Raw genomic sequence first — 26,509 nt, forward strand, 5'->3', positions numbered from 1 at the left:
CGCAAAACCCAACAAATAAATCTTGCCCTGTTGCACCAGGCGCTCCACTGACTATGTAAAGCAGCAAAACTTGGGGGAAAAAACTTGGGTAAGAGTAGAATTATGCTTGCTGCCTGTCCGAGATACCCTGGGGAAATACCATTGATCCAGGGCCCTCACCCTGCTCTCCTGCAATGCAAAACATAAATATGTGTCCAAAAGGTGCTGCATGGCCTCAGCACACAGCTGTGGGGACCAGTGGGCATTACTGGCAGCTGGGTGATCCCAGCTGTTAGCAGCATCTGATCCAGCCATGGCAAAGAGCCACACTCTGGTTGGCTGAGGGCTTGCTGAAGTTTGGTATAAAAATCTCCAGCTGGGTCTTTTTTTTTTTCCTTGCCCTTTTTTGAGGATGCTGCCTGGCTGCTTGTAGCAGAGTGTGTGCTGAGTAAGGATAGAAACTGGTGAGTGGCTCTGGGGGGTTGTGACTGGAGAGGAGGCTGAAGCATTTGCTGAATGAGTGAAAGCATCTGAAAAGCTTCTGGTTGATTAATTACTGAATGTGAGTAAAGTGTGAGTAAGGGGTAGGTCTCAACTGCCTGGAGGGGCTGAGGCTTGTGGGGCCTGAGTCTGCTGTCAAAGATGCTCTCAATAGGAGAGAGGAAAAACTAGGAACTCTGGAGGAGATCCTTTTTGAGAAGGAATAGCCAGAGCTGTGTTTGGGGACATGGCTCCATGGCCTTGGCGAATAAATGTGGTGACACATATATGTTGGTTTTCAATACTTGATTAAAGGTGACGCATTTCAGTTGCGTATCTTTCTTCTGCTTGTCCCCATGCTGAGAGCTGTAGCTGAGAGGTGATGGCTCTTCCTTTATGGCAGGTCCATCTCACTCCACAGCCCTTCAGTTCCCTCTTTATATATCACTGCGTTAATCTTTGTGTCTCCCTGTGCATCTGCAAAACACTTGCATTTGCAACTCCATTAATTAGGCCAGAAAGCAGGTCAGCACTAAACTTTCCTGTTCTCCTTAATATATTGTTCTCTGACATCACCTCACGAATTAAACTGAGGTGATTAATACTGATTTGCAGTGCTGCACTACATGTAACAGCAGAAACTTCTTGTATTCACAGTGGAAGTGTCTAGCTGAAGATGAAGGAACACTCTTCAAGTTGTAGTAGAAACATTTATTTAACAAGTCAATTCGCAGTAAAGTTCAGCTTTCCCTTTTTTTAGTGAGCTCAGCATGAAGAATTGATTCAGTCAAAGCTTCTTTCCACTTTCCTTATGGTTGGGCACCTAAATACCTTTGCAAATCTATCCTTGGTGATATGCTTTGGTCACGTTGGAAGGGAGTAACAGCATGGGAACTTGCATTTTTCTCCCGTTATTCTCTGTGCTCCGTTGTGCTCAGCACGTCATCTTGTAGCCGGGGAGGATCTCTCTGCCCCAGTGCTCAGGGGTCACCCTTGTAACCTGGCAGTGTCTGGGGAAAAGATGCTCGTACACAGCTGAAGTCTGAGGAGGCTGCTGAAACGCCTGGCTCTGCTCATGCTGTGAATTGGGAGAACTAAGATTAATGGTATGTTTCGCAGAGCAGCAAGGACAGGTCTATTTTTTTTTCTATTTGTTACATTTCCATATTGCTTTTACTGAATCATTCAGACCTTTATTTTGCCGTTACATCTGCTTGCTGTCTAACTTTTCAGTGTCCAAGACCATGTTTTCTTTTCCAGATGTGCACAGTTTGTTTCCTCTGGGTTGCTGACTTTTAGCTCATTTAATTGTGTCTGGGATCAGGTGTTTAGTTGTCATTTCCCTTATCTGTCCCACTGTAGATCTCGGAGTAACCTTAAAGCTGATGGAGCTACTTCAGATCTAGCCTGTCCTTTAATTTAAATTACAACTGCATAAATAAGCTGTCCCCACTTCTGCACAGTGTGTTCCAAAGAAGCCTACATCAATGTCATTTTAAGACACCCATGCCTGCTTCCAATTCCTCTGTCTGAACCCTTGATATGAATATAAATGCTGATGTGTCTCTGGCCTGTGCACTATCTCCTTCACCTTCTCCTGGAAGATTTAGAGCTGGTACAGATTTGCACCAGAACAACCCAGGCTCTTTGTTCCTGTCCGGTTTCCCTGAGCTTATCCTGAGTCTTGAGGGTTTTATTCTGTTTTGCTGAGTGTCAGTTTACTGCTAGTAATTTAGGAAAAATAATCAAAATACTATTGTGGGTTTTTTCCAAGTCATACATGAAATGGAAGAGGGGCAGCACGATTCTGTGTTGTGCTATGTGATGGGATGGTGACCACGTGAACTGTCTTGATCTGCTATTGCTACTCCTGGCTGTTCCTTAGAAATATTTCTGCCAGTGTTTTATTTGGGTTAAAACTGACTCATTATGCTCGGTCAATGTTCATCCTTCTCTTCCAAGCTTTAAATAGCTGCTGGGGTTGTGAATCCCAAATGGGGTGTGGACGGGAGGGGAGGGGAAGACTGAGAAGCCTGGCACAAATGGTGATGTTTCTGTCTACCCGTGGCAACAGAGCTTCATGGTTTGTGGTCCTTTGTATTTGCTTTCGGGAAGGGTGCAGGAGTAATGTACGTTGATGCTTTGAATGCGCTGAGGGATGGATAACCTGACCTGCGGTGAGAGCTGCTGCATGGATCTGCCTGTGGTGGTTGCTGAAACGAAATAAAATAAAAATGTTGTTTGTTTTTGACAGCTTTTTGCAATCTTTGCATTTGCAACATGCGGTGGGTACTCTGGAGGACTGCGCCTCAGTGTGGACTGTGCAAACAAGTCAGAGAGTGACTTCAACATTGACATAGCCTTTGCCTACCCCTTCAGGTAACCCCGTTTGGTTCGTGGCGGGTCGTTTGCAGAGAGGCAGGCATTGGGGCTGATGCGAAGCCCCCTCTCGGTGGGGTTTCCCATCATTTATAGCAGCTTTTGATTAAGCACCAATCTGGGGCTCCTGAATTCTCCTCACGATGGTGTCTAGGCTCTGGGTGTGCAGGAGGTATGAACTGGGCTAGGCCTGGTATGGATGGGGCCTTGGGAACTGCTGGGGAATGGGAGCTCAGTGAGGGAGAAGAGAGCAGTTGTGGGCATCCAGAGCCCTGTAATGGCCAGGGCAGCTCAGGAAGTGGAAAACAGCAGACAAGGAAAAAGAACAAAAACATATCAGCCTAAGAAAAAAATGGGTATAAAATATCCATTAATTAATGTAGCATTTAACTAATACTGGAAATGAGGGAGGATTCCTGACCGTTGGAGTAGCAAGGATGTGGAAGAGCTATCCCATGGGGAAGGGGAAGCAAAAGACAAGAGGAGTTTGAACTATGATTTTGAAATGCTTTTGAGAATTTTACTAATTGCCTGTCTGCATCTCTTGGTGCAGAATACTGTAAACCCTGGGACCTAGTGACTTAGGAAGGCAGATTTTATGTTCAAGTATGTCTGAAAGCTGTGGCGAGGTTATATACGTGTGTATATATATAGAAAATGTTCATGCCATTTAGGATCCTGCTTCAAAAGACCATCCACAGTCTTCTGTTCTTAAAGATGCCAAGTCCGCTCTTGGAGAGCTTTCACTTCTGTATAAGTGATTTCTTCAAGGAATTGAGGTGATTAAGAGAAGAATGCATAATCCAATCTCAAGCCTAGTACACTATAACTCTACAATTACTTTGCTTGCTTGGGAAATCGTGTGCTGTTTTGCTTATGATTGCTATGCAGAGACCAAATGTAATAGCATCTACTTCTTTAATGTGTTCTGAAATACAGCACCTTCCAAACAATGGAAACTGAATTTGATACTTGAACTGTTATTCTTCCTTGACACACGTTTATTACTCCAAAGAGGCATGTTTCCTGGTATTACAAATGGTTTGGGTTTGGTTTTTTTTGCCTTGAACTTGTCTGTGTTTTCTTTCATTTCTGCTTAGTATGTATGAGAATCCTGAAAATTGAGTTATGTGAATTTGTCATGTGATTCACTTCCAAATAGGTTGTTTCTCCAGCACCCGTTGTAGAATACACCCTACAGTAAAGTGCTTTCAATTTGCATGATTATAAAACAGTACTTTTTGTTAAAAGTTAATAAAACAGAGAAGTAGCCAGCAAGTATCTGCTGGTGTTTTAGCAGGCACATTGACCATTGCTTCTGCAAGGAAGTGGCTGGATCTGCGATTTCCCACAGTCTTGCTTATTAGAAAACTGAAAATAATTGCTGGGTAATGGTAACATTCCAGCATGATGGAAAGATGGTGCGGGACAGGGTTTATTTGCAGAAGGGATCCAACTGAGGCTGTAGCTGGCCCTCCAACTGTGTGGCTCCCAGCTGGGGGAGCACAGACGGGGCATGTGGCACGTGCAGGGGGATGGCTGGCCATGCGGTGTAAATATACCTGTGATTTGCAAGTGAGAAAGGAGATGACACTTCACAGCTGGTGTTTTGGAAAAGCATGAAGGTACTTGGGTTTTATGCCATTTGGAATTTTGGATGCATACCTGAGGCGTGTGTAGAAAGTGTCCAAAGACACTACGTAGGGTAGGAGATGTGTGCCTGGAGAATCTGACCCACAGCTACCTGTGGAGCTTGGTGTCATTTTACTGTTTTATCTAAGTATTCCTGTGACTTCCTGAAGAATTTGTTCTTTCTGCTTTTCTCCAGTGCTCCCTCCACAGAGTGGAGAGGGAGTGCTCTGAAAACAGAAGTGAGATTAGTTTGGAAAGATAACGTTGATACCCTTGGAAAAAGCAGGCACATCTTAGGTTCAGGCTTCCTCGTCGAGACTGTGATCTTGACACTCCTCTGCCTGCAAGGGCGTGTAGGCTTTGTGTCGGTAGGATGAATTTTCCACCAGTTGTCTTGCATCCCAGTCTGAATAAGTCCACACTCAGATTTTCTGCTCAAATGCCTTCAGCGTTCTGATTATTGGCTGACAGCTGGGGGGGGTGTAGGTGGAAGGAGAGATGCTGCTGAGCATCTGACACTGCAGTGCTGTTGTTGCTGTCAGCAATGACACTGAAGCAGTGGAATACCTGAGAGCTGCTTTTTATGAGCTCTGTCTGCCAGCATGGCTTGAAATGAAGAAAGCCATGCAGCCACGCTACCAGCTGCTTTCCTTCCTGTTGCTGTGAGTTTAAGGTTTTGATTTCTTCTAGAAGCTGAACTGCCAGACCTTGGCTAGTTGTTGACTAAGTGTCAAGGGATTTGAGCAAGTAAAATTGTAAGGCTCAACAGGACAGCTTGGCAAAGCAAGAGGACTTGGTTGTTTTGGAAGTGAGGTAGAAGCAGCCTGAAAATGTTCCCATTAAAGCAGTATCAGAATGTGAGGGGAGTTTTCCAGACTGAGAGCAGGGGGATTGCACTTGTGATGGACCCCAGAGGTCAGCTTACGTAAAGAAAGGGAGGGTGCAGGAGGGCAGAACCAGTCCTGATTGGGTCTGGGGTTGTGTGATTGGAACATACTGATTGCCAAGCTGACGTCAAACCAGCGATTCCTGTAGCTCCAGGTCCGTCCTGAATGTACTGAAGAAGGACTGCGCTCCACAGCAGGTAGCTCCAGATGCTCCTGCAAACCATGGAGCATCTCCATAACCTTTTTAGTGAGATTTTTCTCAGCCCCTACCTACAACCTGCAAAAGTCTGCAAAAACAATGTAAATGGATTCAAGAGAAGTCACTAGCTCCAGCAGACAGGAGCTGTACAGCTGAAAATCAAGATGCATAGAGTTAAAAACCAAGAAAATTAATACTAGTTTAAAGCCATGGTTAGATAGTTGTGCTTGGCTCCTGCATTATCTTACTGCCATTGTAACTCTGGCAGCCAGAACTTGTGGAGCACCAAAAAAAACTCCAAAGAAAGCCCCAGCACAAGGCGGTTGTTTCTCATTTCTGCCAGAATCACATTTCTCCCAGTTTAATTCTGGACCTGAATTCATTTGCCCTTTGAAAAGAGAGAAGTGAGGAAGTGTAGATAAGTATGTTGATCACTACAGAAGGCCATCAGAGAAATCTGGTGAAGTGGTGCTTATGCTCACTGGGAGAAGCGATCTCTTCAGAGAAAAGCCTGTGTGGTGGGTACCTGAGAGGAGCTGTTGTGTGGCAGGAGTGTGGGGAGGCAGAGCTGTTCCTTGTCTGAAGGATACCCCATGCCGGGGCTTGTGCTCCTGGAGTGCACTAACCACAGAGGAGTCTCTCCATCACTGCTGAGTAATTGAACCCAAATCTGTCTCCATCATCTCTCCTGGAATAGGAGGTGAGGTGGATGCTTTTCCATCTACAACTACACAAAGGATTTCTTTCCCTCCTGATGCTTTAAAGCACAAATCGGCCTTTCTTCTGCATGCCTGTGTATGTATTTCAAAAGTTTTACAAGTTCAAATATGACAAAAACATCTCTGGTCCCACACTAGCAGTTTTATTCTCAGCATTAGGGTCTGTGCTTGATACAGTATCTGTTGCAAATTTGGCACACATTAGTGTGTTCATCAGCTTGACCCTCACCCCAGTAATGATTCTTTGAGTGGGGCACAAAAATCAGCATCTTGGAATTATTTGTTCCTCTCACTGTCCATCACCCTTTCAGATCAGGTTTGTCACTCATCCAAGTGCCCTGAAGCAATATTTTTTTTGTAGTGAGGGTCCTGGCAAAAGGTCTTATTTGTTTGGTTTTATTTTCTTCTGATCCCAGCAATATTTGTATCATGTACTTTGCTATTCATTGGTTTTTCTTTGCTAGTAAGTGCTTGACTAGTGCACCTACTGTGCACGTATTTGTTGCTGGTATTCATCATTTTAAGGTGCTTTTTAAACAATCATTCTAAAAGCAATTTTTTCTTTTTTGGGTTGCCAGCTCAGTTGTCAGCCTTGACTTACTCAGTCTGCACTGAAGATCTTTTTGCTACATAATTGTTCATGTTAAGCCTCATGTTTTTCTTGTAACTGACAGAGTTGCACTGAAATGTTTGGGCTTCTTCAGCTGCTGATTTAAATGGAAGCTTGCACAGCAGAGACACTCTCATGATGCTGTGCTGCACAGACAGGCAGCGCACTGCCAGCCAGAGGCGTTCTCTGCTAGTATCACCCGCTGCTCTGTGGTGGTGTCGCCTCTGCAAGTCGCTGTCCTGACCAAGGGAGGAATGCCTCGCTCAGACCCTGGCTCTAGGGTGATGCTGCAGTGCCCCGGGCAGGGCTGAGCAGCAGGAGCCGCGGGGCTGGGCTGCAGGGCTCTGCAGTGCGATGGGACAGGAGGAGCGTTTCAGTACAGTCCCTTAAGTGTGCTGAAGTCCGTAAGTCTTGAGGGAGACCCTGAACTAAAATCTCTTTGCCTTTAGCTTTTGGAGGTGCTTTAATCCAGCCTACATACACAGGGTACCCCTAAGCTAAATGCTGTGTGGGAATTCCTTTGAAGTATCTCCTTTTCTTGTGGCATTCATCCTGCAAGGTACTCAAAGTACTGGCTCAGAAGATCTCATGATTAAATTTTGAATACCAATGGTTGAGGTAAGTGTGTGCATAGGTGTAAGGAGAATTGAGCCGCAGTTACTAGTGGCACGGATTGGGATTGTGTGGCGGTGCTAACAGGAGAGCCTGCCAGAAGAATATGTCTGTACATGTCTTTGAATTGTAGCAGTGAGCAAAACAATTGTCATTTTCCATTTCATATTAAATGACCTGTTAGTATCATTCCAGCATGTTAGTAAAACTCTCCTGAATTAATCCTGGTCTATGAAGGACGATGAAATTATATTTTATAGGAACTTCTTATTCACTGTCTGAGCATCTTATTTGGATAAAGACATTCCCATTGAGCACCCTTTAAAGCACATGCCTCATCTGCATGCAGTGGGTAGGGTAGTCTTTAATTTGAAATATAACAGCCACATCTAAATTGCCTACTCAGAAGCTACAGATGATAATTAAGGAGAAAGTAGCTAACTTTATGCTTTGCAACTATCTTTCTTTGGAAAAAGCTTCTGTTAATATTAGCACATTGCTGTGCCAGAGTGTGCCAGTCTTCTTTTTTCAATCCATTTGTCGTAAATCTTGCTTCAGAATTTGGTGGAAAACATGTTGTCCAAAAGATTATAAATGTCTGTTATAGCTGGGAGACCAGGAGCTGCTGATGAATAGGAAGCCTCTGAGCTGAACAGCTGCCTGCAATGCTGACTTTCAGGCAGCTATGGCAGGCTCTCCTCCCAGCTGTCTTGGACAGCTGTACTGGTTGAGGGAAGGAATAAAGTCATCTAGGCTGTTAGAATCCCTAAGGTTTGTGCTTCGTTTTGCATGTGTTCATCACACGGAAGATTCCCTGTCTGCAAAGGCCAGTTGCAGCCTCATAACACTTCTGTGGGTAGATGGATGCAAAAGCGAGCCAGCAGAAATTTCGCTGGCTTCAGGTGTGCTCTGTGCCAGAGTGTAGACACCCCAGTTGCCAGGTGGATTTGGCAGAGCTCCTGGGAAGGTGAGAGGTGCTGGTTAAACTCTGCATGACCTGCTGCAGCTTGGCCAAGGGAGAAACATTCTCCATCCTGGAATTCCTTAGACCAAAACTTGGTGCCGTTTGAAAAGCTGTGCTTTTGCGCAGACAGGAGTTCGGGGGGTGACTGGGTGGAATGCAGCAGTGGAGAACACAAGCTGGTTGGTCTGTGAAAGCTGCATCAGTTTAGTCCCTTTTGTTCCCAAATTGTGACCAGCTCGTCTTGTGAGCACCTGAACTGTCAAGGAAAGGTGTTCAAAATACACCAGCGAAGCTGCAGGTTTTCATCAATACCCCAGTTACATAAACGGTCTCTTTAGGATGGGCACTAAGGGCTTGGTCATGGCTCTAATTATCCTCTGCAACAGTTTCAAACCCTGAACTCAGCAGTGCTTTTTGTACCTAATTTTGGCTTCTTGTTGAATAGATTTGCCTAACAAGGACTTCTAGGTTTTAACTGCTGTTAGTGGAAACTGGAAATGATGGGAGTGAGGAGCCTAATGTTGCATCCTGATGAGCAAAATTTGGGAAATAAATCCTTCAGGATACAGATATCTCTAATTGTGACACCTTCGCAAAAGATTCTTCATATTTGATGTGACCTACTGATGCGAAGCAGACTGAAGCATTAAGCTGTATTTTTTATTACAAATTACAGACATTATTATTTTTTTAGATGTGATTTGTACATTCTGGTAATTCATAGGGCTGTCCAGAAAATTGCAGCTTCATTTTTTAAAAATCTTTTTTTTCCAAATGGAAATGTAGTAAAAAGATTTTATTGCATAGTGACATGAACACAAGGAGTTCCTGAGCTATTTAAAGTATGGCCCCAGCACATGGCTTCCCTGGTGGAGAAGGCGTCATAGACCTTGGTCAAGTCTCTGCCCACGGACTTGCCTCGGTGCAACCTGAACGTGGAGCTTGCGTAGCCAAGCTGAGCACTCTAATCAATGAGCTACTGGCTTGCTTAGAGCTGTTTGCTCTTTGTGTCTCCTGGGCTGGGGAAAAGATGATCCTAAATATTTCTTTTCAGCTTTGAATTAATGTGTTTTTTAACAGGAAAGAATATTTCACATTTTTGCAGCCAGCTCTAGTGTTTATTAATGAGGGAATGCCATAATTCAGAGCCCTGGTATGATTTTTATTTATTTGTGGATGGCTACAGACTACTGAAATAATTAAAATCTGCAAATCAGTATTCTCCAGTGTCCATGGGTCATCAAGGACCACAGTGGCTCTGGGAATACTGTCTTTAGATCAAGAGAGAGGAGAATGGGAGACGATGTCTGTGCCTCTGTACTTGGGCAGCCGTGGTCTGCAGTAGTGGCTGTGTCAGTGCAATGTGCAATTTAGTTCCTGTTGTCAGGGAGTTTGACCAAATCATTGCTGGTCTGATTATAATAGATAAAAATAAGGATGACTTTGTGGCTTTTCTAGCTTTGAGGGCCTCTTTCTGACCCCAATTAGTCTTCAAAACCCACTTTGTAGAAATCTTCAAGACTGGCAACTTGGCCAAAGAATGGTTATTACTGCCAGTCTGAGCTTTTGTTTGAAATGTGGATAAATGCAAGTACCCTTTTACCACCAGTGAGGGTCTGGAAGATGCTTCCAGTCATTTGACGCTTTGTTCCTGCGTGAGTTCTTTAGAAAACCACCAGAAATCTGATACTGCCACATCTTTGCCTTCTCTTTGAGGCTGACCCTGTGCGTGTGACCCTTGGCACAACTGCTGTGCCGTGTCCCGTGGGGGAAGGCATCATCCACCGCCCCACAATTTGCTAGCTGATCTCTATGGCCTAGCTTCTGTGCCAAACTATTTTGTCACCAGCTGAGAAACCACAGCCCAGGGGTGGCTACATAGGTGGCAAAGTCTTTGCTCGTTCATGCTGCTGGTGTCCTGGGCTGTGCATAGTGATCTGCTGAGCTGTCTGAGGAGAAGGTCTGCCTGCCAACAGCTGTAAAGCCATGAAGACCCCAGTTCGTTGCACAGCCAGGGAGAGGCTGATTGCTCCAGCCAGCAGGCTTGTGGTGGGGCAGCAGCTCTGCAGACAAGATCACTTTTCCAGATGTTGAGGTCTTCTCAGACGCCACTACCCTCAGTGTTCTCTAGCTTCTACTTTGTGGTTTTTAATCTCTTAAAACTTGAAGCAAACATGTCCTTGAGTGCTGAGCTGTAGAGGAGGGTTGTCATGCTTTGCAACTCTTCAGCCTGGTCAGCTGTTGTCTTACAACATCCAGGCACAAACATTGCACAAACACAGAGCTCACGGACATGCAGCTGGCTGGAAAGTAAATGGGCAAGGAAAGTGGTGGTGGCTTTCCGGAGATGGTATCTGCTGTAGAGAAGGGAGCTGCTTCTTAAGTCTTTAAATTGTAGAAGCTTTTCTTTTGGCACTCAAAATAATTGGATTCTGGATGAACTTGGATGGTATTCATCCCGACTGGCTTATTTTGCTTCGTAGAGGCTGTATTTTATGTTTAACACTGTTTTAGTGCCAGAAAAATTCTTCATTAATACTTTAGCCAGCATTTGTTCTTAAAGTGAAAGTCACTTTTGGATTTGTTAATACATGCAGCTTTTTCACAATTTGATTTTTTAATATATATTCATGACTAGTCTCTGGGGTATTGTGCAGTGATGGTGTTTTATCTGTGCCTGCCACAAAGGCTTTTTCTGAAAGTCAAGACTTTTTACAACTTCCCTTGCAAATTTCTTTTTGCGCATTTTCATGCTGCCAGGACAGAAGCAACCAAAGCAGAAACCCTTTGGCTTTGCTTTGTTTGCCGTTTGATCCCGTACCCCAGACAGCATGTGGTGACCCAGCTAGAAGACAATCAAACACATGTCCTTCCTCTTTTCCCTCCTCCTGAGCATGTTTGCTGCACAGCTCTGAAAGTTTCCGTGGGATTGTAGGGAACTGGGTGTGTGGGGTGTCTTTGGTCTCCTCTCACACCTGGATTCTACATGGATTTATTTATCCAAGAGTTTAATACAATATTTCTTCTTACTCAATAGACTCCAGCACAGCCCCACTCAGTGAGGCACCTTTTACTGACCTGTCTGGATTCTCAGAAGTGACACTTTCTGGATTACTCAGTGTCAAGGTGCTGGCAGTTTGTCCGTAGGTCTGTCAGCAGACCTGCAGATCTGCCTTGGCTCCTGCCCTGTGTGCTGCTTAGCCACAATTCGAGGTTCCCTCAGAAAAGGATTTGACATGCACTTTGAAAGAAATTATCTTGACCGGGAATTTTCTTAGTCATGCCATAAAACCCCTCAGAGGATTTAATTTGATTGCTTTACCTTAGGACAATGTGCTTGGGAAAATTATAGTTAAAATACAAAGTGTTAAAATACAATACAAAGGCATAAATGTTGCTGCATCTTCTGTAATTGCTCTTGCATTTATCTCAGCTGATCTTGGAGCTGAAATTGCTGCTTTCAGGGTTTATAGACCTAGATAAATCTGTTTGTGAATGCTGCTGCTCAGAGGACAAAAGATTTATGCTTTCAGGTGGTTCTGGCTGAACATCGGGTGATGGCCAAGAATTTGGATTGGCTGTACCTGGAGTTCGTAGCCCATTTGATTGCGGAAGGCAGGGTGGATTGGAGGTGGCACAAGTGATAAGAACCGATGTGAGCAGCAGCAGAGAGTGTTGGGGTGCAGGAAGGAGGGCTCAGCAGTCCCACATTGCTCCATGAGAAAGCACTGCCCAGGGATTTGGTACACCCACTTCTCAGAAATGGTCTTAGATTCAGTGACTGTTTTTTAGCCTTTGCTTTATGCTTTCTATTGCTTATGCTTTATCTCTAGATGTAGGTTTTTGTAGATTTTTCTCCAAATGCTTTTGTTCTGCTCTGACAGAGCCTTGTTAGTTTGGAAGCTGATTCCTGTATCAGTCCAGAGAAGAGGGCAGCAGGAGGGACATCAGAGCTACGGGTTCAGTCGGGATCTCATGGCGGGACCCGGTAACACTGAACAGTTGTGTATGTAGCAATGTAAATACGTGCCTGTGGCATTTGCAGGCCTCCTGATTTGTGTTGTTCCATGGACATGATGATTCTTTTTAAGATAATCAGGGGTTACCTTCCTTCAGAGGTAGTAGCTAAGCTTCCCACTGACTAGGAAGCAGTTCACCACAAGAAGGGCACCCTTTACCCTCAGTAAAGGGATATCAGAGAGCAGCGCCACCAGTATGTACCACAAAGGATCTAAGTACCCAATTTGGGAAGGTATTTGGGTTTGTAAAGACCAGTGGAGCATGTTGGAGTACTATGCTTTGCTTGCACAGCCGGGAAAAGTGTGTGTTTCTGAGAAGAGTGTGAAAATATCTCGGGAGATAAATCTGGGTCTGGATTTAGGCTTGGAAGTAGGGTTGGGATCACCCACTCAGCTTTTTGAGCGCTCCCGGCAGTGTGTGTTCTATAATGAGCAGTTTTATTTCCTTTTTGGTGCTACGGTGAAGTACTAGGGCTTGCATTACTGTTACGTGCGCAGTCTGGGGAGGTTCATTGCTACGGCTGGCATGCGGCCGGGATGTTTCTTCCTCCCAGAGTGTGGTGAAGCTATTGCACAAGCTGTTTTCTGAGAGCTTTGTGAACATAATCACTGGGAGTGTGTCCTGCAAGAGGGATCCCAAACTGCAGATGTGGCATCGGTGCCCTCTCCCCACCGCTGCTAGGGTTGTTCCTATTCCAATGTCATTAGACTCCGTCCTCAAAACAGGTTTGTAGCTTCCCTTCTGGAGAACTGAGCAGCTCAGAGGATCTCTGACTTGCCAGGTTAACAGAAGAGATGTGAACTGGAGAGGGACGGAGAAGATGGCTTGCATATCGTGATGCTCTGGGTAGGCATTGCAGCGTCCCTGCTCTGAGCTACCGGCTCTGGGGTAAAGACCACCTCTCCCAGCACACAGTGTGGTGTGTTGAGACAGCAACTGTGGCTGACAGCTTGTCCTACTAAAACAGTACTTGGCCAGTACTATTTTCTACAGTACTGATAGCATGGAATAATTCTAGAGGGATATGGGATTTGAGATTTTTTTTGGAGTTGAGAGATTTCATTGAGAGGACAAAAGTTCAAAGTGAAATACTTTGGAATACTCTTTGATCAGCAAACTGTATTGTTTCTTCCTCTAGAAAGCAAAGAAACAAAAGATCAAGCTTGGATTGCTGAGTCAGCTGGAAATTTTTTTTTTCTGTCTCCAGAGAAAAATTAACTGATTTTATAGGGATAGGTATGTAGAAACTCATGTGCTGCTCCTCTGGAAGGGGAGGAGATGGAGAGGGAAGTACTGAAGGCGTCTTTGGATGCCGGGGAGTCTGGAGCGGGTGTTGTTTTTTGGGGACTGGTGGAATGAGATACAGAAGGTTGCTGGGTCAGTTAGGAAATGTGGATAAGCACCTGACAGTTTCCAGTGGCTGTGGCATACGCAGGCAGCGCTGGGATGTCTGCCATGGCAGATGGGCAGTGAGAAAGGTGGGGCATGACAGTGCTTGAGTAAATTCCTTTATCCTGGGAGAAGAGCTGTTAGGGTGCAGGCTTGGGGTGAGAAACAGTCTTGATGCAGTTAGCAAAGGGGTGGAAAACTGGTTTTGCCAGAACATCAGAAGTGCAAAAGGGCCAGGGAGCTGTCTCCTCTGTGGTACGTGCTGTCCTGCTGCTGGGCTAAGTCCATCCCATCCACCCAGCTGTTCAGGGCTCTACCAGCATTTTGGCTATTGGACTTTGAAGGGCTGGAGAGAACTTCAGCATTAATGACTTCAAACAGATCAAATGCGGTATTAACAGGCTGGCTGTCTCAAAAAGAGACTGACTTCAACAGCTCAAGGAAACCTGGGTGCAAAGATTCAGATCCTCGGGAATTATGGATGATGGTAATAATTAGCAAAATAGCAAAATACATGGACTGAGGGCAGCTGCTCTCGCTCTGCAAGAGTAGATAATGCGTATGAGAGCTTGTAGAGTGGCTTTGTTGCTGCAGGGTTCCCTCCCCTCAGGAGTCTGTCCTCAGAGAGCAGATCTGGGGCAGGAGGAGAAAGCTGCAGAGCTGAGCTCCCTCCATCCTCCCAGCGGGCGGGAGGCAGCCTGTTCCTTGCTGTGCAGGCAGCCTGTCAGCCAGCCAGGAGTTAGCACCGAGCATGTGGGGATGCTGAGGGAAGTGCTCTTTGCTGTGAGGAGCACTGCGTGCCTTGCTTCCTCTTTGAGAACAGGCTGTGAAGTGTTGGAAGAGACAATGGATCTCAATTTTTGTTATTATTAAAGACCATTCCTTCTCAGACAAATGTCTACTTTTACCTGAGTATTAAAGGTTACTTTTAAAGTATTTTTCTTCATGCAAGTAACATCTCTAGGGAAGTCTTATGGGAATGATGAGCTCTTCTGTGAGAGGAAAGGCTTCTATTTATTAGTGTTCTTCCACTAACCCTACCAAAAAAAAAATCCATATTTGGTTCCTCGAAGGGGCATTTGCCCAGGGCCTGGCTGGCTGGAGGCACTGGTGTGAAAGCACTTTAGCACAGCCCTCTGAAACAAGGGAGCTGCTGTATCTCCAGGGCTAACTGGAAGAAATGCCTTTGCTTTGTATCCCAGAGAGGGGCAGGTGAACCTCCTGTCACATTCTCGTGCTTTGCCAGAGCATGTTGACTGGCTAAGGGGCCCTGTGTGTTTCAGCATTTCACTACTGTGTTCTGCAATTTAATTTTCCCCTCATTTTGGAGATTATCCACCAAGATAAACATTTTACAACAGATTTCCCCATGAGCACTACCTGCAGTAACTAGTTTCCAGTGGTGTATTTCTCTCATTGCTTTGCAGATGGTAAATAGAATTGATAGTTTGACTACCAGAAACAAGCGAGGGGGAAATAAAGCCCGGTGGAAGGGTAGTGGGTCTCTGGATTCTTGCAAGCACACGCATGGGTGTTGCAGATTTTGCTCTAGCATGTTGTAGACAGGTGGGGGGGTGGATTACAAGATACTCTTTTCAGAAAACAGGACAAGCTGCCAAAACTAATAGCTTTTCTTGCCTGTTTCTCCCACTAGTAAAGGAATGGAGAAACAGTAACCCCCATTGAGAATTTTTGGAGGCAGAACTTTATGTTATTTATTAATCCAGGCATTGACCAAAGCCCAGGAGGGAAATCAGTGCTGGTTCATCAATACTTGAGCGCACACTTAATAGAGTGTTCTGCTGGTTTCAAGTCTAAGTCCTGCGCATATCACTAAAGGGGGAGGTTTTGTGAGTCAGGCAAGATTAGATCACTTGGTGCATATTCTCCTGCTCGGGTTCTTCTGTATCTGCTGGCAGAGTGGGACATGGGACGAGGCAGGTCTTTGGGGCAGTTGGTTCTGACTGTTCTGTACTCATGGATCATCAGGTGAACTAGGCTGCTCAAAAAAAAGAGAGGCTATAATTAAAAGCAGATTGTGGCTTCAATATTGTACTAGGGAAGCTGAGGAAGGGAAGGGAACTTCACATTTACATGGAGACACCACAGCTTCTGCTCCCCTACGCACATGTAACAGCTGTGGCTTTGTTCGGCCTGTCTGGCTCCATGTATTGTTCTCAGAGCAGGGGTAATTAGTGTCTGAAAATGTAACTGCTCGTTGCTATTGTGGAACAATGTAAAAATCCTTTTTTTCCACTGTAAAACATTCCTGCCCTCTTTTGATCTTGTCAAGCTAGACAATACGGCTGTCTTGTCATCATATTTCCCACAGCAACGGAAGGTTTGCCAAATGGTAGAAGAAACCTCAGAAGCCCTTAATTACTGTGACTTCATCAGTGAAACTCAACTGCCTTTGGTGGACTTGGTTCAGGTTCAGGTGAACTCAAGGGAGTTCAGACCTGGATGGCAATGGCAGCTGTTAGCAAACAGACCCAGCAGGCAAAGGGGATGGTGTCAGCAGTGATGAGCAGCGCCGACAACCTTAGTGCTGCTCTGCTGAGAGTGGGATGCAAGGTCGCGTTCCTGAGTCATCAGCTTTAATTCTGAACTAATAACAATACTTAGCACAATACAAGGCAAAAAGCACTGGCCAGCTTATTTTTGGATGAACTTGGGGAGCCAAGTTTTTTATTACTTTCCTCCCTTATTAGGTAAATTTATTACCAAAGTGTCCTTACTCACGGTAAGTGAAAATCACTTCTGCTGCTGCAGCCCAACAGTACTGCTCAGATGTTAACAAGGCGCAAAGGGTGTGATTGAAAAGGGTTGCTCTTGCGACCTCTGATTTTACCAGGAAATGGAGAGGAAAAGGTGAAATGCAGGGGCAGTGCTGGAGATGGAAAGGCAGCAGCAGGAAGACCCTGGCCAAGGAGGACTTGAAGAAAAAGGTGGGGTGTAAAGAATGAGAGATAAGAGAAGGTGAAAGAATAAGTCAGAGGAAGTAAGAGGCAGAACAGGTAGAATTACATCAAAAGTGGGAGGCAGAGGTAGAGGCAATTAACTTTTGTGAGTCATTACCAAGCCATCCTGCCCCCAGAAGGGCTGACTCAGCAACACTGGCAGAAAAATCAGAGCTTTCTCTGAGATGCCATTCTGGATCAAAGAGGTTTTGATTAGTAAAACTGGATTTTCTGGCACTGAGCTTCTCCTGCTTTAAAGAAACTTTTCAAATGCATCTTGTGAAGTGAGCATCCACCCTAACCACCCTAGGGCCTGGCTCACACCTCTCTTCCCTGCCACTTTCTCCTCTTCCTGGGTCTGAGTCATGGTCTATTTTGGGGCCCTTTGCACAACTGAGTTGTTTGGGTAGAGGTGAGGTGGCCACAAGAGGCACCAATTACTGCACATCCTCTTAGAGCTGGGGAAATCTGAAAGGAAAAGCAAGTGCATAAAAATAACTTGATGGAAGGTTTCTGTCATCTGGTATCCCTGACAGGTGCTTGGCCACAAAAGCACTGATGGGAAGATACAAGAGATATTAATGTAATATATGATCTTTTTTTTTTTCTGGCTTATGATTCAGAACTAAGCTAAGGTGCAGCGAGAAAAACAGGGAATAGAGAAGGAAAGTGGTCTCAGCTACTTTACTGTGTTTCAGAAAGGCTGGAGGGTTGTTGGTGATGAAACTGGATGGGGCTGTGGTGACTGAGGCCAGCTGGGAACACATGGGGTGGTCAGCAGCTCCTGGTCTAAATACTGATAGAAACATTCCTTAAGCTATTCCATCTTTAGTCTGTGCAGGGGTTTGATCTGCTACTTGCAACACTGTGTGTTGCCTGGTGTGTTATTTCAGGGCTCTAGAGGAGCAGGGGGGCGGGGAAAAATCCACCCTGAAGATGTGTTTTTAGATAATAAAATGCATGGAGAATTACCTTGTTCTTCTTCTATTTTCCCGAAAGCAATTGGACTGTATTAAATGTGGCTCAGCTCAGTTCCATTGTGCTTGTGAGAGCAATGTGAGGGCTGGAGCAATTCTCTAAAGCCTATTTGCAGTGTAAGGTGATAACATAAAACCGTGCAGCTCCCACCATCATGGTAATGCCCGACCTAACCATGAGGGGCTGGGAGCCCTCTCATGTGCTCAGCTGGAAAAGCGGATACTGCACCCCACAGTGGGGCCCTTAGAAAGCAGCTGTGGTTACCCGAGTGTGGCCAATCAAACACAGCAAACAAGGTTAATTATTTAAGAAGCAGAAAAGGCTACTTAAGCATTTGGTGGTTTGAGAGGGGAAAAAAAATAAACACCCCCTCCCCCCCAACCTTGAATGCCTTTGTACGGAGTTGCAAAGTCTGAGCTGATAGGGAGACCCTGGGTCTGCCAGTGGATGGGAGACCAGGGGGTTCTCCTTGTCCTGGGCTGTGTAGCCCCATGGGCTGGGTGAAACCTGGCTTGAACCCAGCCTCACGCCCTGAGCGAAGACCTGGAGAGGACTGAGTACAGCCTCTGGCTGCACAGCATTGTATTCCCCTGGGGAAGGAGGGATGGGGCCAAGTTTAAGTCATCCAGAACTCCACAGAGGCTGCCACTGCTTTCAAGGGGTTTTGAACCAGGTTCCAAATTTTCATTCTGTGTTAGTACAGCACCCAGGCAGCTGTGCATGAGAAAAGCAGAGAAAACTTTATTTTCAGACTGTGCAAATCATGCATTTCAAATCTTTCCAGAAGCCTGGTGATGATTAAAACAAAGTCCCTTTCCTTCCAGGCTGCAGAATTGGCGTGACAGGCACTAGGAAATCTTCCCCTTTGCCCCCTGCCTTTAGAAAAGAACAATAAGCCCCGACGAACAGTGTGCGCGCTGATGCCAGGAAGCTTTGAAACCAAGTCAGGAAACTGTCTAATCATGAGCATTAGAGTCTCTCTCGTGTTCAGTTTTCATCAGACTTTGCTGTGTTTGTGTAGGGGACTCAGCTGCCACTCATCTCCCCAATCTAGGCAGACATGTTTCTTGTTTTCATCCCACCACTACAATAGTGACAGAAGCTCAGGGAAGAAAATGCCTAGGGCAGATAACCTGTGTTATGCATCAACTGCTGATGAAAAGGTTCTCCCTACGTGTTCGGATACATTTAGTTTGGACCAGGAAAAGCAAAAAGTCATGTAATCCTCCAATGTCCATTAACCCATCTTCCGTGATTTCTGTTGCGGGTGCTTTGTTTTCCTCTGCGGACCTAACCGTTCATTTAGTCAGATATTCACAGCTGCCGCTGCCCTTGGCTTGCTGTTGCACATATTAATTGCCCTCAAGCCAAGGAATGTCTCCCAGGAGGCCTCATCCTTTCCCTGTACCAGGTCGTAACTTCTTTAACTGCTGCTGTTAACGTGCTGCTGGCTTCATCCCCTCTGCTCTCCCTGCATGGAGCAGAACGGGGTGATCCCTCTGAGGCCCTGTGTCCTCACTGATGCTAATCTGGGCCATGCAACAGGACTTGTCAAAATACCCCTTCCAAGGATCCCCTTTCTGAATCAGAAATTGAAATAAGTAGAGCAAAGAAGGATCTGGCAGGAGCTGCCAGAGAACCACAAATGTATTAGCTCCATTGCTGATTGCAAACAGTGTGTGGGTACAAGGTTAGGGCTTTGACTGCTTAAACGGGGGCATGAGGACTGTTTCTTTGACCCAAGTTGTGTATTTCTGCTACAGCTTAATTTTAAAAGCTTTTAGTGTAGAGGCACTGTATAGCTCGCAGCCCCATGGGCTAACAGCCGCGGTAGCTGTGCACTAAGCGATTTTTTACATCAGGAAGTTGTGAGCTTCCAAACACAGGTATCCCATGGCCTTAGTAGAGAGGATAAGACCTGTTTTCTGCCACTTTGACTGTAAGAATTCGAGAATTGAATTGTTTCTTGTGTTATCCTTTTTCAGTTGTTGCCATGGCAAAACCCCAGAGAGGAAGGTGGGGGTTGTACCAAGCCATTGGAACATCAGCTTTTCTCTGAGGTGGATTTAAAGATGTGTTCAGGTCCTCAGTCTCCCCTAGATGCTCACATGGATGTAACCTCACGTGTACAAGCAGCTCTGAGGAGCACAGCCCACAAGAACACTTGCCAGTTTTTCAAGCAGGAGATGAACGTGTGTCAGGAATGAGATAGGGAGACAGAGCAAATGTATTTATATCTTTATTCAGGTAGCAGGTTCTGTTCTCTAAAATTCACCTACTGCTCTTTGGGATGTTTTCCAGGTTGCATCAAGTGAATTTCGATGTTCCCACTTGTGAAGGCAAGCGTCGAGAAAAGCTCTCCTTGATAGGGGACTTCTCCTCTTCGGCGGAGTTCTTTGTCACCATTGCAGTCTTCGCCTTCCTCTACTCGCTGGCTGCCACTGTGGTTTATATCTTCTTTCAGAACAAGTACCGTGAAAACAACAGAGGGCCCCTAATTGTAAGTGTGCATTTGCAGTGCTTTCAGACGTAGGTTTAAAGCCACCTCTTGCTTTTTTTGGTGGTTGAGGCTTTGGTGTGGTCTGGAAGATGCACGAGGCCCAGTGCCAAAGATATCTCTGCATTCACCCATTTTTTTTAATCCTAATGGTGATCTCAGCTTTTAACATCAAGGGTAACAGACTGTAGGCAGGTGGGATTTAGTCCTAATCTTGTATGTACTTGTGGGATTCCAGCTTCTCTCCTGCTGCCTGTGGTGATGATGTTCACACAAATAATGAACATGTTGCTGGATTGGGGTCCAAGCCATACATCTGTGACAGCAGAGCTTCACTGGGGCAAAAAAAGGGAAGAGATCTTATGCATTATTCTAGCAGATAAAAGAAACCATGTCCCTGACCAAAAGCCTAACCAGGGAGCTTGCTTATTGCTGGTTACAGTGGGCTTCAGCCAAATTATGTTGCCTTGGAGAATTAAGTGACTGGTTTGCCAGGACTGCCTTGACCTCCTGGCACGTTTGTGTCTCTCTGCTAGTTTATGAGGCTCTGGACCTTCCAGTTGTCATTTGAGGCACCCATCAAGCCATGGCTATTTGTGCCTTCTTTTTTCTTTTTACTGATTCCTGAAGGCTTGTGATAAAAATCAAATGCTGCTGTGCATTCACTGTCTTATAAATCAAGACTATAAAGCCAGTGGGAGCTGTTTTGTTCTAGATGTCCGTTACCTGTTGGTGCAGCATGCCCCTTGGTCTTGCTCTGCAGCTGCGTGCTGATCCTCCGGTGTGCTGAAGCTGGGTCAGGTCTCTGCATTGGGCTGCAGGGTTGCATCACACTCTCCCTTCCATGGGCAACTCTCTCCTCTGTAACTGCAAGGATAAAGTTACATTCAGGTAGAGGAAATACTTCTCTGAAGTCTTGGTGTGAGGAGAGCAATTCAAAGGGAAGGTGGAGGGAGTTTAGTGAGGACTGATGTAAGGAAAGAGGCAGTTCTGGATTTCAGAAAAATCTGAAGTTTATGACTGACAGAAACCACATATTTATCTGGACTTGTGCCTTAAGTGACTGAAAGCCACCGAAAAAGAACTTCAGAAAAATATAGCAGAAAGGAAAATAAATCGCCAGTGCAGAAAGGCTGTACCTGTTAAAAGAAATAACTACAGTATCAGTAAGCAAAAGATTAAACCCAGGGAAGGTAACATTCGCATCACGGCATCTTGAGGGGAAGATTTTCTGGCTGCAAGGAGATGTGAGTTGATTTAAGTTTGCATAACTCAGAACTGATGGATTGTTACAGAAGGAAAATTTCTCATTCCACATCAAAGGAAATTAATCCTCTTCATTTGGGGGTGGTTGGGACCTTTCCTCTCTTCCTAGAAAACAGTAAGGAAAGGAGGGGAAATCCTCAGAGGGGAAGAGGCAAGATAAAGGGGTCCCTACAGAAACAGTAAATAAACAAAGTGCCTTGCTTCTGCTTGATTCATCTGATTGATAACAAGTAATACCTCATTTCAAACTGTCTCGTCAAAGAATTAGTTGCAGAGATATGCCAGTTCATTTTTCTCACAGAAAATGATTCTTCTGACTGATGACATTATCCTCTGTAGCAATGGGAAAAGGAAAGAAATAAAAATAATACTAATATGTCAGATTATGGTGTGGCTGTTTGCCATTGTCCAGGACTTTCCTGCTGCAGTTGTGTTTGTCACAGGATGTACGGTGCGATCCACCACAGCATTAACATGGCATTGATTTAATTTGTTCTGTGTAATGGATTGTAATTGAATCTAGGAGTTAAATTTAACCTGTGTCTATTACCAAAGCCTCTGCAATTTCCCTGTCTTTAAACCAAGCCTAAATTACTTTATTTGTTCAGAACATAAAGATGTTTCTGAGTTTGTCCTATGGCAAAAGCAGCTCCTGTGGGTGAGTGGTGGTGGGAGATGGCTGAGGGTTGTGCTCCCTGACAGGAGGGCAGGTCCTGTCTGCCCCCGCCTTATGCTCCAGCATCTCCTTTGCCACATCTGTTGGATATTTTTAGAAAAAAGATCCTTTTTCACCTGGACCACATCCTTGCTGGTCTCCCCAGAGGCTGCCCAGTGTGATGACTGCAGCTCCACAGCCTGACTGGGACAGGGAGCGAGTCCTACAGTGTGGTGGAGACATGGGGAAAATGCAGAGCCCCAGGCAAGCAGCTGTAGCCAGGAAGAATTCAAAGGTCACAGGAAACTCAGAGTGAAATCCAGCTTCCCAGGGCTGCAGGGCTCACCTGAGGGATGTAACGTCTTGTGCACAGGAGGCAAGCAATGCATCCTGCAGCTCCAGGCAGATGCTACACTGAACTGGCATACCCAGCAACATCACACATAGATTAGATCAGATGTGTGAGTGTCTCATCCCTGACACTGTTCCTGCCAAAGAAAAGTAATCCGAGGTGTTTTGTGCCCGCCTGAGTCCAGCCAGCAGCCTCCAGCACATGTCAGTGCAGGAGGAAGGGCAGCCCTCGCTCCTTTGTCGTCAGCGTGTCAGGCACTGTTTCCAGACTACCAGTTTTTTACCTCTTAGTGAAGAGTTAGAACATGATAGTTTCATCTACCCTTGCTTCTGCTGCAGTGCCTCATCACAATTTCGTATTTAAAAGCATTCCCATTTTAAGCCTTGTACTTCCTCTTGGCTTGATATTTGCTCAGTCTGGGAAAACATCTGCCTTGAAGTGGCACCTTCTCAGAGCTGGCTGCCTTTCCTCCTGACAAACTTACAGGATTTGAAAAATGAGTGTGACAGAAGTGGAGAGAGGAAAAAGAAAAACCTTTCACTTGAAATTTTGAAATATTTTTTTCAAAAAAACCCTTGCAGAGGCCATCAGAGCACCATCAAGGCATTACCAGCTTGCCTTGTGGCCTGACTGGATGCAGAATGTGCAATGGCTGCTAAGTCACGAGAAATGCCAGGGAAAATTTCAGTCCCAAAATGTTTCAAGTTTACCTTATTTATACAGATATAGGGAAACCCAACCACACGTGTGGAGATCTCAGTGAAGTATCACTTTAACTGTGGGAAAATATTTTAATGTTCAGGGTGAAGTGAGACATCACAGCAAGGAAATATTTCCAGTAGAAGCCATTAACTCCTTCCACGGCTGTTTGGATGGCACCGGCGTGTTTTATTCGCTCTGCAGGGAACCATGTCTGTTGGTAACGTTTGCCTGTCAGGTCTGGGGGATAAAATTCTTTGTTTTGGTCACACAGGGCCCCAGTTGTGATACTCATCCATGAGGGAGGTGGGAGTCCTCCCTTCACACGGGGCTGTCGGCAGTGAGCCCCTGCTGCGTGTGCCCTCCGCTTGCCTCGCTGGCTCGGTGGAGAGATCATTCGGAGAGGGCTCATACAGGATACGTAAACCTAAGGGAGGACCTTGGATTTTCAATCCCTGAAGGAACAAGGAGCAGTTTACCAGGGATTAAATACCTAATAGATACGTGCAATGTGTCTCTGAGCTCTGCAAACCGCAGCTGTGATTTTAATTTTGTTGCGTGCTCCTGCCCAATGCACATGCACAGCGAGGAGCTGGGGGCTCACCTCGGTGGTGACAAGAAGTGCAAGACAGTCTCTCAGATGACTGATTAGTGCTTAAGAGCCAGAAACAATTTGAAGAAATTACTTGGAGATGTACATCGCTACTTCTTGTACAAAATCTCACCAGTGTGCGGTGTATCTGCATCTCTCAGACCAACCAAAGCTGTTTTCCACTTGTGTAGCACTGCGTAACCTGCAGAGGCATTGCTGGTTTGTGAGGGGAGCAGAGATGAGCTGCACCCTTGGACTGCCACCCCTAGCACCTCTGTCTCGGTGCCCTGCTTCAGATCTATGTGTTTGCAGCTGCTTGCAAGCAGAAAGTAACCGACCCAACAGTTAGTCCTGTGCTGAAGTTTATGGGGTAGATGCTTCCGTATATCTCTGGTGTGGGAAAATAAAGGAAAGAATAGTTACAGTCAATGTGTGTCAGTGCCCATCACCCAGACTTCTTACTTTTTCCGTAGTTTCTATACCCTATATGTACTCCAGTTAAAACCAACACTCTGGCTCTATGTGCCTTCAGGTTTATCTTCGGGAAGTTATAGACTGGCCATGAAAAACCATGTATATTCATGTATAAATATAAATAACTTTAATATTCCAAACAATATAAAAGCATAACATTATTTGGCCAAGAAAAGTGACTGGCATAGCCCTGAAAAGAGGTATCTCATTTTTGTAGTGATTACTTGATAATCCTATTCTAACAGTGCATAAAGGTGCTTATGTGTAAGAAGATGAGATCTTTCCCTTGCATCTGGAGTCCTGTAAATAATCACATTAAGCAGAAAGGTATTTAGTTCTTTACATATGTTGCAGACCAAGTGAGTTAAGTACACTCCCGGTCTGTCTTTGGAGATGTCACCAATTAAACATGTTTTATTTCCTCCCTTTGTCTTGGTTTCTCAAAAATAGATAGAAAAAGAATAAAGAGCCATCTGTAAAAACAAAGACTGGATCATTTGCAGTTAAAAAATGAAGTGATGAATAACCTGAATAATCCTTTGCATTTCAAAGAGCTGCCTCAGCCCAGTGTTGTCATCTCCTTTTTGAAAACAAGCCACGGTGACCTTGCTGTACACGCTGGTGCCTCCCAAAGGGTGTCCCTGCCAGAAGCGAGCTTGCAAGGCTGTACACCATTGCAAGAGAGTGTGTAATTCTTTCAGCGCTTCATTCGGCAGAAAATCTGTGGTGGGGCCTTGTTCAAACCAAAGAAGAACTAAAATGCGGCTGTAGGAAGGCGTTTGCTGCCTGCAGCAACCTGCTGTTGGCCCCTTTCCCAGGCTGGGGCTATGGCTGTCACTGGGGTGGTTCTTGAATTTTTAGGTCTGTTGTGGCAGCGAAAGCGAATCCTCTGAGTGGTTTGGCCCTTCTGGGGTAAAGAAATCCCCCTCTTCTCCTGCGTGGCTGTGTGTGGAACCTGTTGGCAGTGCTGCTGGGCTAGACAGGCTCTGGCTGGGAGGGTTTATTGCCTTTGACATTTGAGGAGTTGCTCCCTTTCGTGCTGTAAACATATGAGAGGGTTTTGTCAAATGAAAAGGTTTTGCGGCATGAGCGTCAGTGGATGGAAATGCTCGTGGGGAGGCAGTGAAAGCTCTGCATGGAAGCCAGTTACGGGGCCAGCAGCTGCAGTTTGGCAAGGGAGGAGGGAACACGAGCGTGGCAGGGATGCTGGGACCCCTCCGGCCAGGCCAAAGCTGAGGTTTTCTGTTTTCAAACACAACAGCCCAGGGCCATCGTGCCAGACTTGGACCACAATGGCCTGGAGGGAGAGCAAGGGCACACAGTGCATGCGAGGACATGTGTAACAGCGTTCCAGGGCTTGGGGAAGCCACCGGCTGGCTCAGAGCAGATGAAATACATCCCCTTTCTGAGCAAACAAGCAGCTTCTGCAGATGCTTTTGACTGGAGGGATTGTGCTGGACACTGAGGCATCCAAAACCGTGCTCAGACGACCTAAGCGATTTTAAGTTGCTGCACCCTCCGAAGACTGGCATTTTGCAAAAGCCAGTAGCTTGATAGCAAGGAGAAATATTTCAGTTACCATGAAAAGTCATTCACAGTTCTGTTCCAAACCATATAATATATAGAATTGTTCTAAGTAGGCATTTTTGGCAAACTCAGTTAAGCAAATTTCAACTTGAAAAAGACACTTTTTTTTTTTTTTTTTGTTACACTTACTTCAGGCTCTTAAAAACTCCCTCTTTGGATATTTAGCATATTTTGAATCCTGTTGTCTGCTTTTTCCTACACATTCTTATTTTGCCTCCTTCCCAAAGGCACCTGTAGGCAGACCAAAGTATCTCAGCTGAGATCTGAGAAGGAAACTTTGCAATTAGGAGTATAGCATAATCGTACAACAATACGCACTGAAGACACCATTTCAAGAGAGCAACTACAAAAATTACTTTGTTCCAAAGGAAAAAAAACCACCCACCCATGCTATGGGGATATTAAACATTCAAATGCAAGATTTGGCTTTAATTACCAAGGAGAAATTCCCCAGATAGACATTAAGCCACAGAACAGCTTAGCTTGAAATTCACTTTTATTTTCAGCATGTCATTATCTTGTAACTCTGTTCCACCCAGAGCTGTGAAAATGTTCAGCCGGAAATCCAAACCCACTTGA

General features: G+C 45.4%; 1 protein-coding gene across 1 annotated transcript in view; it reads left to right on the top strand.

Annotated features, from left to right (window-relative positions):
• Positions 1-2,713: 2,713 nt before the first annotated feature.
• SYNPR (synaptoporin) overlaps positions 2,714-26,509 on the top strand; it is a gene marked incomplete at its 5' end in the record, with an annotated part of 29,184 nt that continues 5,388 nt past the window's right edge. Inside the window, 2 exons of the mRNA XM_010131281.1 lie at positions 2,714-2,838; positions 20,110-20,308. Coding sequence (XP_010129583.1) covers positions 2,714-2,838; positions 20,110-20,308 — 324 coding nt within the window. The remainder of the gene's footprint in view (positions 2,839-20,109; positions 20,309-26,509) is intronic.

The sequence above is a fragment of the Buceros rhinoceros genome, unplaced genomic scaffold (genome assembly GCF_000710305.1).
Source record: "Buceros rhinoceros silvestris isolate BGI_N320 unplaced genomic scaffold, ASM71030v1 scaffold31332, whole genome shotgun sequence".
NCBI classification, from domain to species: domain Eukaryota; kingdom Metazoa; phylum Chordata; class Aves; order Bucerotiformes; family Bucerotidae; genus Buceros; species Buceros rhinoceros.